General features: G+C 41.9%; 1 protein-coding gene across 1 annotated transcript in view; it reads left to right on the plus strand.

Moving 5' to 3' along the window:
- The window catches only part of TRPC7 (transient receptor potential cation channel subfamily C member 7), a 76023-nt gene extending 58915 nt beyond the window's left edge, over positions 1–17108 (plus strand). Inside the window, 6 exon segments of the mRNA XM_032125279.1 lie at positions 5836–6031; positions 9016–9237; positions 12001–12081; positions 15120–15195; positions 15933–16064; positions 16067–17108. Of these exon segments, the coding sequence (XP_031981170.1) occupies positions 5836–6031; positions 9016–9237; positions 12001–12081; positions 15120–15195; positions 15933–16064; positions 16067–16206 (847 nt within the window). The 3' untranslated portion in view covers positions 16207–17108.
- Positions 17109–18059: the final 951 nt, after the last annotated feature.

The following is an 18059-nucleotide window of genomic DNA, read 5'->3' on the forward strand; positions in this document are numbered from 1 at the left end:
TCACAAATCCACCTTGACTGCCTTAGGGACACAGGGGGGGCTTTCCTTCCCACACACCTGTGTGTGTGGGAAGCTTGGCATGGTGTTTTGCCCTTGCTGTGAGCTGACTTCCAGAAAACCACAGCCACAGTGCCTGAGCCCACAGTGGTTACAGTGTGCACAGCAGACACTTGATGCTGCATTTGATGTGTCAATTCTGGAACATGTTACACAGCGAGCCTGGGGCTTAGCTCATCGCTCCTCTTGGAGAAATGACCTTTTCAGCATCATTTCTGTCCTGCAAGGGGCTGTTGCCTTCCAGTTTTACCACACACCCTCTTGTGCAACATGTAACCTGTAACATAATGTTTACTTTCCCTTGTTGAGCCAAATGTGCCTTCTAAACTTCTCCTGTAGCCTCAGGGTGTATTTTAATGGAAGGATTTGTGAGACCAGATGCATTTACATCTATCTGTGCTCAGTAGTCAGGGAGAAGAGAGCTGAGTATGTGGGATGTGACTTGCTTCATATTTGAAAAGAAGATGCCCTTGAAGCACAAGACGTAATGAGAATCAAGTCAGTACCATCCCTGACTGCCTGGTGGCACAGCAGCCCTCACTTACAGCATCCCCCAGGCACATCCCTGGAGAACGTCATTGACAAATTCCAGTTGCTGGTGCAATTCAGCGCAGTAACTCTCTTATTAGCACTCATTATCTAAGTGGATCTTCCAGCAGTTACTGTCCTTTGATTGAAATAATGATCAAACATTCACTAAAATGATGACTGCTCACTGGAGTAAAGATTGTTTAAATGCCCCAGGTATATTTGGACTGGGGAGAGATCCTCCTTAACTTCAGACTGCTGATTACTTATCCTGGAGGGACTTCATGTTGTTATAAAGCAAATTTTGCAAGAGCATAAATTTTCCTTTTAAGAATTCAGAAAAGACTTTTAAAATACTTACTTTCTTCTGATTATTTAAACACACAAGAGTGGCAAATGATGATCAGGGAAAAAAAGCCCTTTCATCATGTGAAACAAAGAGAATAGATTTACATTCATTCCAAAAAATCCTTCTTAGACATTCCTTTCAACAAACTAGAAGCCTTGAGGTAGACAGTCTCAAACAATTTTAATAAGCTAATGACAAGGTTATTTTGGCAGATGGGCAGTCACCAGTTCTAGCAATGCTTCCTGCTCTATTTTTTGTGGCTGCTTGTTGGCCTTGCTGTAGGTGGTGGTCTCCTGCTGCCATTAACTTACTCATGGAAAGAAGGAAGATTTCAGTATTAGAGCTGAACAAGGAACTCAGCTGTTCCTTCACTGAAAAATCATTGGGCCAAAAAGGGGTAATGCTTACTTTGGTGTCCTCCTAACCCTTCTGTGACTTCAGCAACATCACAGAAGGCATTTCCTGGGGGGCATGTTTGTGAATTCTAATGAGAATGGGTGAAATTTTACACTGTTTTGTAGTCCAAAATATGACTATTTAACTGTGGGACCTGATTCTCAGAGGTCACTTGGACAGTTGTGACAGAAAAAGACCCATTGGATTTGTGCACTTAATTGACTGTGGCCAGTTCCAAAGAGCATTGACAGCTCCCTGGATACCTCAGTGGGAGCCCTTAGACAAACAGCTGCTCACTAAAACAACTCCAAATTACACATTTAAGAAAAGCACACCTTTCCAGGGCAGTATGTAAGCAGAAAAAAAGAGTGTATGCTGAGGGAATTGCTTGCTTCGTTCTAATGATAATGGTTAGTGAATGTTTGGTTTAACTTTCACCCTCCCTTGCTACTGTACTTTTGAAAGTGTGTGCTCAATTTCTCCTCTGTTGTCATCTACAAAGCAAGCACATAGTACCCCAGTGGCCTCTGATTTGAGTTATTATATGAAGTTTGTGACATTTCTTTCATTTTGATGTTCTGGAAGCAAAGGAAATAAAGATGCAGTTGTTTTTACTCCACACAGTTAAATATAGAGATTATTTAACTAACCATGGGATACTTTTAAAATTTTTTGGAAGTTCTTCAATGCTGAAGAGCAGATCATTTCCTCAGCAGTTGCCACTACGCCAGCTATGTTTATCTGTTTATCATATGCTGTGTACAGCACACAGCTCTTGAAACAGCCTGTAATTAAGAACATGCTATGCAAACAAAATCGAAATGGAGGCAAGGCTGATTGTGTTCATCTTGCTTTCTGCATCAGAAATCAGGCTGAAGGCTACAAGGGAAGCTTTTCTGTCTCACTCTCCCAAAGGGAAATGTGACTCACTCTTCAGTGCCACAGCTACTTTGAGGCTTGAAGGCTTTTTTCTACTTGTTTTGTCAAAATGTGATCATTTTGTAATTATATTGACTGCATTACTTTTTTGGCAGAGTTAGTTCTCAAACACATTTAAGGAGATAAATCTGAACGGATGCCTTGAGCTTTCTTGAAGAGGGCACAAGACTGATATGAAATCATAGCCTTGCTGAGAGAAATGACCACAGCAGCCAGTTGTCCTTTTTTAGAGTTCACTGTTTAAGTTGAGACGATTAAGAATCTCTTTGGCAAATCAGCACAACAGTCAGAGGGAAAGGATGCGCACGGGAAGCTCCACTCATGGCCGTGTGCGGGCAGAGAAATCCCTGTCCCCTGAGGGACGCTGCCTTTTATTCCCCAGAGAGGCACCACCCTCTTACACCCCAGGCCCCTGCACCTTCCATAGTCCGATTGGCTCGTTTAGATGTCACCTCTAGGATATAGGTTCTCATCTGTGGGGTGATTCTTGGGCATCGAGCGATTCACTGGTCTCGGTCCTATCAGCAGATGGTATTGATCCCCTTATGCTAAGGAGACATGACTGGCACAGACCCTCACAGCTTCTAGAACTTTCCCTCTTTACCAACTTGCAACACTCCCCACCATCCTAACACTAATACAGAAAATGCTCCTAACACTACTTCCCCATAACAATTGTTAATCAGCAAATTTCCTAACAATTAACAATCAACTGGCAAAGCCAATACTAAGTGGTTAACTAATTAACAATTAACAGAGAACCCTTAACTATTCTCTCAGCTATGAAAACCAACTTAAGTCAGTTCAATTATAACACTTGCCATGATCCTTTTTGATGAACAGCACACTGCTCTTTACAAAAGCAAGGAAAATCTGCAACTAGACGATTGGCTATGGTCTGTTGGGAAGCATCATCTTCCTTGATGCAAAATCTTTAACATAATATACAGATTATAATATAATAATAATCTGTAATATGTGTAATGAAACAAAAACCAAAAAATCTCTGTGGTCTCCCCACTGCAACAGTCAGTAAAGAAGGTGATTGCTGCGTACCCACCTCCGCAAGGAGCATCAGCCAATCTGTCACTGCCAGACCCTCCTGCTGCCAGGAGCTGTCAGTCTGTGCAGGACTCCTGACTTCCTCCATGCCTTCATTTGTTTGCCTTTGAGAAGGATAAAACACCTGCTGACCTTGCAGGAAGGGGGTAAATTGCTTAGCTGGCAACAAGGAGACACACTGGCATCGTGGAGTATTTTAGAACTTGGCTCCTGAGGTCCTCCTCTCACGTTTTAGTGAGATATTCTTAAAAAAAAAAGCCCAACTGATGTTCCCTGCAACCTGTGCCAGATCTCGTGCACTTTGGCAGTAATCTAAAAGGGAGAAGGAAAGGGTCATCCAGCCTTTTTGAAGGGTAGGGATGGACTAGTACAAGGTCTCCTTAAACCATTTCCTCTGACAGAGGGAGAACTGTATCTGCCTGGGGACACTGCTAAGCATCACTTTGGCGCTACAGGTTAGGTCAACATCTCCACCACCCTCCCAGTCCCACCACCACGGGCATTGGTCCCTTACCTAACACTGGAAATAAGGTTTATGGACAGTACAGAAGAGCCCAGCACCCCCGCCCTTACCTCTGGGGCTCAGGGTGGTCAAGGCTGCTTGCAGCTCTCAATTAACTTTTCAAGGAGAATTCGGCACTGCTCAAGTGTAGAGGTTAATGTTTAAGCTGCAGAAAAGGAGCAGAGCTGACACATTGTATTAAAATCTGCCAGCAGGGTGGAAAACTTAGGGAACCTTTCCAAATTAAAAGGGAAGTTAATAGCAGGGTGCAGCTGGGCTCAAGGCTGGGGGTTATGGATTTTATTAGTTTGTGAAATCACTTAGGCGGTGGGTTTCAATGCCAGAGATCGTTGGTGTAATATGTGTTCCTTAACTGGAAAGTACAACATTTATTGAAGAAGCAGTGGCCAGATTGCTACTGTACAGTGGAGGGAATCTGACACATTAATGCTAGGTCAGCTCAGCTGCAGATGAGGGCAGGAGAAAAGAGCAGAGTGTTACAGGACGTGAAATGTGCAGCAAGTGGAAAAGTGCTGGTACCTGAGTGTAGCACAGGCAGAGATCATCCCACAAGGGTATCTTTGCAGTTGTGCGGAGCAACAGGGGTCAGTGATTGTGGTATCAGGGGCTCTACGGATCAATAAAGCTGTGCAACATTTATTTGAAACATCGCTCAAGGTTACTCCCCACAAGAGTACGTTGTAACTATTCTATTTACTGCAGTTTTACTTGTAAATGAAACATGGTGTAACACAAAGTATGATGGGAATTAAAACCCAGTTTGCTGCAGCAGAAAGGAACTGCCCAGCAAGCTGCACCAGCCTTTCAAAGGGTTGAAATTAATTTCTCTTGCTTTTGTGAATGGTGTAATTGACACCAGAGTTGATGTAAAGCTTATTTTTCTTGTAGAATATGCTGTGGTTTGTGTCTATAAGTTGTTTTTAACAGATTTAGCAGGATTAGTCTGCCACCCTAGTAAAAAACATTTCATCAAAATAATTTTGTCTATGGCATTGTTTCATTTGAAGGTGTTCACCTCCTGGCAGGCAAGAGGAGAAAGGAGGAAATTAACTGTTAATGGCTAAGGATTGCTCGGCAAAGGCAAAATGCCTTCTAAATTAATTATTAGGCAAAATGCTTTAAAAATGTGCCAGCATCCCTCCTCCTCCTCCTTCCATCCTTTTCAGCTGTGGCTTGTGGCTGCTCCCCTTCCGCCTGTTACAGCCCCGACTCCTTGGATCAGTCTCTCCTTTTGAGATGTTAGTCCAGCCACATTCTTTCCAGCCCCACTTCTCTTTGTCATTGGCTTATTCCCCTTTTTCCCATCTTTTAACCTTTTAATTTTCCTCTTGTTCCTTTCTACTTTTAAGCAAAGATAATAAACAAATCAAAATGCCTCTCTGCAACATCTTCTACCCCTCCTTAAGCCCAGTTTTTTCCTGCAAATGCTTGGGTGTCTGACATGTTTGCAGTCCCAAAGCAGTATGGGAAGAGAATCAGACTATGGTGTGACTATATTTGCACTCTGTGTTCTTTATCTTAATGCCACAAAGCAGAACTTTTCAATCCCTTCTCCTGGGTAAAAGGCTTCTCTTCTGCCCTGGAAACTGCATAGAATGAGGTCAGACCTGGTTCTATCTTCTCAGGATGAAAAAAGAGTGAGTGAGTAGAAGCAAAAAGCACTACATAAAAAGTTTCAAACTGCAAGTTGCCCATGGATTTGTCATCCCTATTAGGGACACAAAATCCAAGTGACAAGTAATGCACCTGATAACAGATGGAGCAAATCAGGGCACACTGGAACTTTGTACTATTAACCAGAAATCATATTTCTTTATCAAATTAGGAAATATGATTTGGCACCTCCCTAGGTGATGGATAATGGTTTACAACAACTGTGCCAAGACATATTTATATTTGTGTGTTGCTGCTTTTATTAGTAGGATGTGGCCTGGCTAACCTGGTGTCAACTCTATAAAGTGATTGTTTGTTTTATTTTTAGGGTAGAAGAAAGTTTTAAAACCTTATTCTGGTCAATATTTGGCTTATCTGAAGTGATATCTGTGGTGCTGAAGTACGACCATAAATTCATTGAGAATATTGGATATGTACTCTATGGAGTATATAACGTGACTATGGTGGTTGTGCTGCTTAATATGCTAATAGCCATGATCAACAACTCCTATCAGGAAATTGAGGTAAGATAAGAAATCAGATTATAAACTCAATGCACTTAATTGTAACTGATAATGTAAATGGTAAAAACCCAAAGAGAGTGTATCTTATTCCACATCCAAGGTTAGAATGCTGAAAACAGATCTTACACATTATGAGTTAAGGCTGAGTCTGTTCCCGGATTATGACTGAATTAATAATCAACAGTGAATCATTTCTAGAACAATTTTGGATTCCTTGTCTTTAATGACCCTCTGTGAGTAAACCCAATTTCCTTTACATATATTTAATGAAAGTGGCTTGTGATATTTTTTATTCCCTGTGTTGGTTATGATAATTTATCAATGTGTGTTGCCTTAGTTGCATTGTTTGCTTATGACAGAGTAATATTTCTTCTGACTTTTTGCCCTGTTCTCTACTGCTTAAACATTCCAGCCCATGTAGATCTGAAGCTCATGTGCATTCATGAAAATATTCAGAAATTCCGTATTTTCCAATCACCAGGCATAAAATTTGATACTTTTTTTTTTTTTTGAGGAGTCTCTAGCGTGTGCAAAACAAGACTTTGTGGACATTTACAAAAACCATCTTTTAAAGCATATAAACAGAGCCCTCAAGGAATATGAATAGGTTTCTGCAGAAAGGAATTTGCAGGGTTTACCCAGCCCTGCTCAGTAGTATGGCTGTTACAGAGTGGATTTGCTAAATGCTTTGGACATAAACAACTCCCTGCTAATCTAAATAAAGGCAGAAAAAAAAATACATTATTTGGATAATGTTAATGTTGAGTCACCTCTTACTTCTGATTTGTTAAATGTCAAACTTCTGCAGTTGGGTTTGTATTAATTACTTGTCCTAATCTCCACTCAGAACCTGACATTGAAAATGGCCAGGGCTGAAAATATTTTCTCACTGTAATGTCTGATTCATCCATGTGCTGTAGTACAAGTATAACTCTATCCTGTGCATGCTGTAACTGAGTCTAAATGTCAGAGAGACCTTACATATGCTCTCTGTCCCAGAATCTTCCAGGCTTGCAGAAAGTGGAGTCATTTCTCCAAAGGTTTCTAATCACTTAAGATCAAGCAATTTCCTGAATTCTATTCACCTGAAACAAGCTCTGCTTCAGAAGGGGTCTCAGCCTCTTACTGCATTTTCTAGTTTATTGTAGTAGACAGAGATGCTCTTGAAAGTTTTTGAGAGAAAAAAGATCTCTGAAACTATCTGAAGAGGTGCCCTATATTAACTTTGCAGTCTAAACTTTCTGATGGCCATTTTCTTGGCAAAATGCTTTGTCATTCTTCTTGATTGTATGGAAATTTTCAAAATTTTGTTAAAGATTACTTTTAAGTATCAGCAAGCAAAACAAGTGTGAACTGTTTGGCCCAGATCCTCCTAATTGAGGAAAAACTAGTTCTTCTCATACTAATTAATTTCAGTCCTCACTAGCAGTGAGATTAAAGATAGTTGTAAAATCAGAGTCACGTAGGTTGGAAAAAACCTGTGAGATCATGGACTCCAACCATTCATTCAGCATTGCCAAGGCTGTGCCAAACCATGTCCCCAAGTGCCACATCTGCACATCTTTCAATATCCCCAGGGATGGTGACTGACTGCAGCAAAAGTCCCTACTGCCAAAGTGTTTGTCTGATGAGAGCAACGTCAGTAGTGTCCTAGGATGGACATTACTGAGGAATTAAATTCCATTCTGGTCAGTGGGCAGGTGGTTTACCATAAGCTGGAGTGACAAGACCATGTTCTCCTGCCTTCCATTTAATATCCCTCTTCATCTGCTTCAGGTTTTCTTCTGTTTATGCCTCAAGTATTGGTGCTTCCTGACAAATTTGCATTTATGGAAAGAAATCCTTTTGCCAGCCATAAAACAGAGCTACTCCCATCAGTAGTACTTTTAACTGCTTTAACAGAAAGGCATTAGAACTGCTCACTAGTGGTTTATTCTGTAATTCACCTTAAGGATTCTGTGAGGTGCAACCCCAAACCATGAGAAGAGCAAATGGCAAAAGTGAATGCTGCTGCTCTGGTGAAGACACATTGCTGTAACTGTGGCAGAATTAATCTCCGTTGTGTCATGCCCAGTTCCTGACCAGGTTTCAGAGGTACAGGGTAATCAGAGGTTATGAATTCCAGCAGAACACAGATATACACGAGTACGGGGAGCTGGCAGATCCACACCTCTACTGCTGCTTCTGCCCTCCATGTACACCACAATGAACACAGCTGTACAGCAGCTGTATCTCATCCTTTCTTCTGCCTGATAAATGGTTCTGATACATGGCTCTGACCATCCTCGTGTATCAATGCCAAGTGAACGGTTTCCTCCATAAAATATTTGCTAACCGTGCCCTTGTTACTTGGAAGTGATCATGGCCCACCTTGGCAATTTATAAAGGAGATCCACAGACACTGAAGGATGGAGTTTTTCTCCACCTTCATCAGTGGCAGGAGGTGAATAGTAGGAGGATTAAGGTGTATAGGGATACATGGTGGTGAATGCAGACAGGATCCATGAGGAAATCAGCGGATGACAGAAGAACGCAGTGTCTGAGCCTCCCGATGGGGGATTCCTGGCCAGTGCAGTGGTAACAGATGACACAGAGCACTGCAGTTCATCGCAACAGTCTTTGCTGCTGTTATGCTCATAAAAGTTTCTCCTGCTTTCCATGTCTCTATGTTCTGACACATTCATTCATCATCATAGCAAAACCACCAGATTGTTACTGAGACAACCCCTTTGATATACAGGGAAATAGTCTAATATTTGGAAGACACATATGTTCTGTTTATGCACTACTTTGTTTAAATTTTCCTTGTTTTGAGATTACCACAGAGAAGCCTACAAATACACATTTTGTGCAGGGGCCTTGTTCTGGCAGGCAGAATCTGGTTCTAGTTAACTCCTACCTGTATGTTTGTCCTAGTCATAGCTAAACTCCTTCCTATTTATTAATTTGGGTGTTGATTTGTTTTTCCTTCTTCCCTTCCCAAGGAGGATGCGGATGTGGAGTGGAAGTTTGCACGTGCCAAGCTCTGGCTATCCTACTTTGATGAAGGAAGGACTTTACCTGCTCCTTTTAATCTAGTGCCAAGCCCTAAGTCATTTTATTATCTCATACTGAGAATAAAAATGTGCCTCATAAAACTCTGCAAATCTAAGGCCAAAAACTGTGAAAATGACCTTGAGATGGGGATGCTGAATTCCAAAAAACGGGTATGTTTTATCTTCCCTTTTCAGCTTCTTTGTGGAAAGGATTCCTGCCAGGGACCTTCTGGAGGGGCTTGCATGGTACACGGGGACATCAGGGACAGCACAGCCTCTCACAGGACCTCATCACTGCATGTTGTTTGTATCACATTGCAAGCAGAGGGTCCTCCCAGAGGTGTGGCCTCATTGTCCTAGGCACCATCCTCACACCAGGGAAAGGGCAACCTTTATAAGAACAGGCACTTTTATAACTTTTGTAAAAGCAGGCACTCCGAGGCCAAATAAACAAGGTCAAAGAGAGGGGCAGAAGCAGAGGCACAAACAGGCTCACAGCTTGTCTGGCTCAGGCCCATTGGTCCAGGCTCTCCCAGCTGAGCTCTGTGACTCTGCCCAGGGAGGGGAGAACAGAGTGACACTGGGACTCTCCAGCTGAGACGTGTGCAGCCCGCCCTCAGCTGTAACCTTGAAAGAGAGACTGAGGAGAAGGAAAGGGAAGTTGGAGGAGGCTTTGCAGAATTTGCCTTTGGGATATGTAGACTGCTTTATGTCTACCTGGATCTCTTGGCTCTCCTTGGAGGCGCAAACAGCCAAGCCATCCAGCCCAGGGTGAGCCATCCAGCCCAGGGTGAGCCATCCAGCTCAGGGTGAGCCATCCAGCCCATGGTGAGCCATCCAGTCCATGGTGAGCCATCCAGCTCAGGGTGAGCCATCCAGCTCGGGGTGAGCCATCCAGTCCATGGTGAGCCATCCAGCCCAGGGTGAGCCATCCAGCCTGTGGTGAGCCATCCAGCCCATGGTGAGCCATCCAGCTCAGGGTGAGCCATCCAGCTCGGGGTGAGCCATCCAGTCCATGGTGAGCCATCCAGCTCAGGGTGAGCCATCCAGCTCGGGGTGAGCCATCCAGTCCATGGTGAGCCATCCAGCTCGGGGTGAGCCATCCAGTCCATGGTGAGCCATCCAGCCCAGGGTGAGCCATCCAGCCTGTGGTGAGCCATCCAGCCCATGGTGAGCCATCCAGCCCAGGGTGAGCCATCCAGCTCAGGGTGAGCCATCCAGCCTGTGGTGAGCCATCCAGCCCATGGTGAGCCATCCAGCTCATGGTGAGCCATCCAGCCCAGGGTGAGCCATCCAGCCCATGGTGAGCCATCCAGCTCATGGTGAGCCATCCAGCCCAGGGTGAGCCATCCAGCTCATGGTGAGCCATCCAGCCCGTGGTGAGCCATCCAGCCCAGGGTGAGCCATCCAGCCTGTGGTGAGCCATCCAGCCCGTGGTGAGCCATCCAGCTCAGGGTGAGCCATCCAGCCCAGGGTGAGCCATCCACCCATGGTGAGCCATCCAGCTCCAGGCAAAGCCCACAGCCTCCAAAAAGGATAGTTCTCTCCGGAGTTTGAGAGAACTGCTCGGGTCTGGTGTTCATCCAGTCTCTGCCAGCCCCTAAATTAAAGCGGGAAGTCTATCCATGGGGTTTAGTCCATATTACCAAATAATTTAACTACCAACATAGTGAGCATTGCAAAGATAGACAAGCATGTCTACAAATTCATTTAACACTGCTGTTTGTTACTGAAAGAACCACTAGAACAGTGGAGTATCAAAATGAAAGAAGTGTTTCTCCTTCAACTACCTCAAAGAATGATTTAAAAATATAATGTTTTTAAAATGTTATTTGAATCAAACCCCATTAAGCTCACTTTGTTTGAAATTTAATTTCTGCTTCAAAGCCTAAAACAAAGTAATACAATTTTCTCTAAGCCTCTTCTTCCCCAGGCCACATGGGTGAAAGTGTCTGGCTTGCCCTTTTTCATGGAACTCATGCAAAATTCATATTTTCCATGGCTTTAGCATAAACAATTAGGAGTATCAGTCATTTCTTGCTTGCCTATTGATTTTGTTCACATAACATCTTCAAGAGTCTCTGTAACCTCATGACACACCTGATGAATAAGAAAGAATTTTTTTAAAAATTACATTATTACTTCAGATTTTTAATCTAATCATTATAAGCATCCTGATTTGAAAAAAAAAATAATAATAATAATCAGGATCTCTGGTTCAACCAGGGAAGAAAAACCTTTATCCAGGGCCTTCCCTCTACATGCAATTGCACATAGGTGCAGAAGTCTATGATATTTATTCCTCTGAATAAGTGATTTTTTTTTTTTTGTTAGTACTTGGACCAAAAACCTCAGAGGTGGATTACAGTCAGAGAAATCTCTAACAAATACTGTGTGTGGAGTCCAGAAAATTCTCCTTGGAAGCTTCTAGAGTTGCGATGCCTCTGATAAAAATAAAATGGTTTATTTTAAAAATATATATTTTTCTTGAGCCAAAAGAAGTGGCAAAATGTGCTGCTGTTTTAAAAGGACCAGTGAAAATCAATTGTGTTTCAGAATTAGGTTTTATACCACAGTCTTGTTCTTTCCAGATACAAGTAGTTATCTTTCTTAAGTTGTGTTCTAGATTGATAAGCATCAGCCTCATTAAGATAAAAGTATTTTGTGCCTCTTAACACCTTGTTGTCTAAAACTTGTGTGAATACCATTTCTGTCTAGATAATTTAGAATCCAGATTTTTCCATTAATTTATATATTTTTTTCTCTTTTCTGTCTTCCAAAAATTTACTTGTTTGCCCTGAATGTTCTGGCTTTTGCTCTACTGTACATAGAAGCGTTTCCTACTGTTTTTCTAAAGCTCTGCTTAGTTTGGGGCTGTCTGGATATGAGAAGCTATCATTGATTTAATCATATCATGATGTTTTATAATTTCAGAAAGTTCGTTTTCACTCTAGCATTCAAAACACTGAGAGTTTTTCTGGGAAGAACGCTTATAACAAGCCCACAAGATACCAGGTAATCACAGCATGAAAGCAAGAGCCAGGGGAGAGGTCTGCCGGTGGACAGCTCTTACCTGCAGGGGTGATGTTTGCATTCTCCCAGTCGATGCCATCCTGGGATGTGCCAGGCTGGGGCACTGGCACAGGGCTGGGCTGGGGTGTTTTGGAGACAAAGGCAGCCTGTCACCCATGGAAATACGCTTGGTGTTAGCATTTGTCATGCTGATTAATTCCACTCGAGGGTGTTTAACTTAATACACGAGATGTCATCCAACCTTTGCTCCTCCCATCTTGTATTGACAGCATTTCATTTCCCACGGCACAGAGTCATCTCTCCGGCTGCTTCATTAACATTTGCATGTGCTTCCTCTGGCAGTGGCTCATCCTGGCAAGCTAAACCTGCAATGTGCTATGGTTCAGAGACCTCCTTGTGGCTGCAGAGGTGGCACAGGGTACCACAGCTGTCTGTCCAGCAAGAGTGTTGTGCCAGCAGAAGTGTTATTTCTCGTGCAAGTGTGTCCCTAGGGCAATACAATAAACAGAATGTGCCCCACAGGATTTTTGCCTTCTTCTTTAACATATAGTGAAAAGGAATCTGATGGCAAGTGATATGTCTGAAGGGACTGACATTGAAGACAGATGAGGAAAATAATAGTTAAATTGGCTAAAATGTGCAATGCCCACTCTAGAAGTGGTTTGTCTTCTGTTGGTACAGCAACCAGCACAATGGGCTCCCAAGCTGTTCAGCTGACCAGTAAGAAATTTCTACTGGTTTCAAAAACTTTTCAGGCTTTTCTACCACAATAGGAGGGGTATCTAAAATTTAAGTTAGAAATGGGATACATTCACTCGGGCACCTGGAGTTAGTTGGCTTGATTCCATCAAAGGAAAAGGGATGAGAGATTGTGTCCTGCTCAAAGTGGCATTTCAGCACTTTTGACACTTTCCCTCCCATCCAAACCCACAGGTGATGTGTCAGCCTCTGCTGGACTGGTTCTCTTCCTGTAGCTATTATTTCTCAATGAGACCACCTAACAGTTGTGGTAAATTAGACCCTTATTTCCAATATTGAAAAAGCCAGAGGTGACTGTGAAAAATAGATAGAAAAGGATAAGTACCTGTTATTTTGTTTTAATAATGCTAGGTTTGTCTTCAAATTATCTTAGAACATTTCAGTTGCTGCAGGAAGAAATTGCCCAAATAATATAAGGAGAGTGTAATAGTCTTCATTATCTAAAAATAAAGAAGAAGGAACAGTGTGATAATCTGGCTGGCAAGCTTTTCTTCTACAACTGGGAAAACCTTTGAAGCAGATGCTTTTTGCTGAACTGTTTTCTTTAGCAGTGTTTATTGAGTGATGTATCTGCAGTCCCTGCAGTCTGTGTACTTAAGACTACATATGGACAGTGCTCTGGAGGGATAACAAAAATATACAGAATTTGAACATGCAATAATTTGAAAAGCATGAGGAACAAGTCAACGCAGCTGCCATGATCTGGGAATAAACTAGTCTAGGAAAAATGATACCTTTATCAAAGAGGATATGGGAACTGGAGTAGAGAGAGGGTATGTTATCTTTTTTTTTTTCCCACGTAATAAGAGCCTGTGTTCTGACTCCTTGTTTTAGTCTAAATTTCCTCTGACTTCTGCTCTGGAAAAAAATACTTATTTTTGTATCCAGGTTTTCCCTACTTTCCCCAAACATTACTTCATTTATGTTTTCTCAGGTGACAACCCTACCTCCCTCTGGATTCCTCTACCTTGGCCATCTCCAACACAGCGTACGTGCACTGTGCCTCATCTCTGTTGCCTTAGTGACTCACCTGCTTAGCCAGATGCCTCTGACATACAAGGACAGTCTTAGACATCCCATATTCCATGGCTGCATGGCATATACAAATGACTGGATCCTTCTTTGATCTTCACAAGCCTTTTGCACTGCTATAAGCCTTATTCGGCTGCTCAGAAAAAAGAGCAGGTGTACTGTTTCCTTAATCTGTATTTCAGACCCTTTGCAGAATTTTTCAGTGATGTTCCAAGCAGAGATGTGATTGCTCTGTGGAGAAGTGAGTCCATGCTGGGAGAGGCTTCTCCCTTAACACTGGACATCTGGTCAATCAAAGACACTGAGCTCTCCTATGTTTGCAGAGAATGTACCTAAATCTCTGTCTCTTAGAGAGCAATTCTTTTTATGTTTAGATGTTTTTATTCCTTTTTTTCCCTTATAGCTTTTTATTATGAGATTTTTTTCCCCACTGAGTATCTTTTCTGCATTGAAGACGAGGCTATCACCGATACCCCAGTGTGCAGCCCAAGACTGCCAAAGTTACTTTCCTTCTAGATGAAAAGAACTTAGACATTTTTGGAACAATAGCACATTGCAAGCTCATATCCATAACCATAATCTATTTCCATACATACCCTTCCTCACTAACAATCATCTTCCATTTTGTAAGTCTACGTGGCTCTGTATTTTTCACTGTATATGTCTCTTAAAATCTGCCATTTCCCTAAGGAACTTTTCTCTCTTAAGCCAAGTTCCCCACCTCTGTTCAAACTCTCTTTTCTCTGTCCTCCTCTAAATTTATTTTCTCTTAAAAACCCAGTCACAAGGCTGACAGTCTTTCTGTGAACCTCAGGTCAGCTGCATCGTGCGTGAGTTTGCTAACATTATTAATTAACCACTTATTTTTTCCTGTAAATTACTATTAGACAGCGACATGCCAAAAGAAGGCTTTGGAACCCATTCCTTAGCTTTCTATTGGATCAGCTGTGTTTTCGTTCTGTCTGTGGGACATGCTCTACATTCACACACATCCCACAAAATACCCCAAAGTGCTTCATATGTGGGGTCATGATCGAATGGCTGTCAATCAACTACTGTAGTACAATGTCCACAATATAAAATATAAAATAAATGAGAAATAATAATAATAATAGTAATAATAATAATACCCCTAGTGAAGACAGATGTTTGAATTGCTCATAGTAAGTCTGGAATGAAGGCAATGTGGACAGTCTCCCACTAAAGGAGTGGTTCTGTTCTCCTTTCAGAAGATAATGAAGCGTCTGATTAAGCGCTATGTGCTGAAGGCTCAGGTTGACCGAGAAAATGATGAGGTCAATGAAGGCAAGTGGAATTTTATAATTGATAGACCTAATGAGCATGTGCTGTTATTGCTGCTGACCTGGCCAGTACGAGGGTTGAGCTCAGTTAAGATCCTCTGTAGAGAGAGCTTGCCCGTGCTCACACTCAGGTGAGCAGTGCTGACTCTGAGCCACCCTTGTAACCTTGAAACTCCAGGTCCTTGTTTTTCCTTAGTGGAACACACATGTCACAGGATCTTCCACAGCCCTTCTAACCCCTGTAGCTCTAACTCTCCTTCCCTTACAACAGCCAGGGTGTTGCCAACACCCAACCTGACCTTGGTGTCTAAGTAAAGCATTTTCTGACTGTGCTGCCCAGGCCTGCCCCAAGGACACTGCTTTGAGCGGGATCCAGATCCATATTGCCATGCTGGCATGTGGCATTTGTGTGCAGATGGAAAAGAAGCTCCAACACCTCTTAACTGCTACCCTCCTGCAAATACCCTGTGCAGGTGGAGATCAACATGTGGAGAGAGAACAAACTTGAGGAAAAATCATGAACTCTCCACACATATTTGCTGTTGCTATTGGTACCACTACTGCGAGTACAGGTTATTCCTTATAACTGCAGATATCAAGTGCATAGTGCAGGGAGATCAAATGCAGCTCCACACACATTCCTGACCAAACACACTGGAATTACTGCTCTCTCGGGTCTTGAAATCATAGGGATTACTGACTTGGTTCAGTACTGCTAATAAGAACATTTTCCTCTTTCAGGAGAACTTAAAGAAATCAAACAAGACATTTCCAGTCTCCGCTATGAACTCTTAGAGGAAAAGTCCCAAGCTACCGGTGAGCTGGCAAAACTAATACAGCAGCTGAGTGACAAGTTTGGGAAGACCTTAAATAAGGACATTTGATGGTGAATACAGAGAAAGACAACTTGTTCTTGAGACATTGCTCATTCTCAACCAGCATCTTAGGAGGGCAAAAACCATGGGAAAGATGGGTACTGCACACTCAGCTTTTGCTGACAAGCAAGTGTTGGTAGGAGCACTTTGCGTTACTCCTGCACTTGGTGAGAGACCAGTTAAATCTTTTCTAATACAAAAGTGACTTAATGGTAAAAATCTATGCCCCTTGACATCAGAAATAGATGCACCACAGAGAAGGCACCTCCAATTAAAGGCAAAAAAAGCCAGATCTTCATTCATCTGACACCAGAGAAGACAATGTAACTGTGCTCATTAATACCAACAGAGTCTGTACTTACCAGAATTGGGTGAAGTCTGAAGAAATAATGTGCCAAGCATATTCCCTGCAAAATTTTTAAAATTCCTATTCTTGGGTGTGTACGCTCCTTTTCTGTTTACATTGGCAACCCTGACTTTGAACAGCACTGTGGCTAGTGAAAAACTAATGAGAAATCATCTGTTGAAGTGACCAAGGCAGTGAATAACAAGTAGACACTGGCAGCACTGGAAAAATGTAATCAAGCTTGTGGGGTAAATTATCCTTTAACCTGATGAAAGGATTTCCAGCCAAACACTCCTCTCCACCTTTTCCAGCTGTATTAGCTAGTCTGCTGATGGATATGGTCTCTTTATATGCACTTAGCCTCTCTTTTATCCTTAGTCAATCCCATCTCCGACAACAGTGTACTGAAATATTCGTAATGATGTGAAGCTCACTTCCCAGGAATACCCAGAGGTAAAACACCTTGTGCTAAAGTGTTCAGTTCAAAGAACAGCATTAATCCAGAGACAGCGATGCAACTGAGCTCAGCTTTCAGATTCCAGAGGTCAAACTGCAAGCCATAAGGAGAGATCAATCACGAAGAACATTGCCCAGTAGTTTCCAACCTTGAAATTAATACAAAAAGGCTTCAATCGAACATTGTGACAAAAAAAAAAAAAAACAAAAAAAAAAAAAGGAAATAAAGGAAAAATCATTGTAGAAATTGTAATGTTTTTGGCTCTTACAGAGGGTGAGAAAGGGATTCAAACTGTTCTAAGGCTGTGGTAATACAAGGATCACACTTTTACAACAGGAAAGTTGTGAGTCTGTGCAACACAACTGCAGAAGTGGATGGCTTGGGTTTTCATGGTTGGGTACATGATCTCAACTTCTTAAAGCACACCTTACTACTTGGGAACCATGGAACTGGACTGTTTGTTTACAAGAGACACCTATAAAAAGAAGATGACATTTAGGTTTCAGCTGAGACAAGCAGAGCCAGAAGGTGACCTGTGATCAGTTCTTAAGTGCCAGATGAGAATACATATAGCCTAATAGAATAATAGTTATATTTGTACAAAAATAAAAGAAAACAAAATAAAAAAGTGTACTGTACGTAGATCTGTTTAGACAAAAAAATACTGTATTTTTACCTTTAATAAGATTATCTTGTATACTGTAATATTTTTACCTAAAAATGGAAAAAAAAATAAAATTACCTCATAATATTTTGTTGTACACTGAGTGAAATATTTGCTTGATCTTTTGACTACCTATTACAGGGCCTTTTTTTTTTTTTTTTGCTTTTTTGTGTTTGTTAACAATAAAATCATTATATGAAGCAAATTTGCCATAAGAATTCTGGCATAAGAAGCCTGAAAGAGCCAAAATGCAACACTTAAACTAAAATACATTTAAAATGAACAAAACTAGGGAATTAAAGGCTGTGTGACCAACTACAGTCCACAAAAATGACTCCTCATTTGTGCTTAATTTGAAATTATTGTATCATTTGTAAAATCAACATCTAAAAAGAGAAATTCAGCTCTGCTGGCTTCAGCAAACATAGTGGTGGTACTGAGTGCGCAAACCAAAGTCAAGCAAGTCACAAAGGTTTTATAGACTTTAGCTGGCAGGACAAGTGAAGGGGCATCTGCCCTGATCACC

Source organism: Corvus moneduloides, chromosome 15, assembly GCF_009650955.1.
Source record: "Corvus moneduloides isolate bCorMon1 chromosome 15, bCorMon1.pri, whole genome shotgun sequence".
Lineage (NCBI taxonomy): Eukaryota > Metazoa > Chordata > Aves > Passeriformes > Corvidae > Corvus > Corvus moneduloides.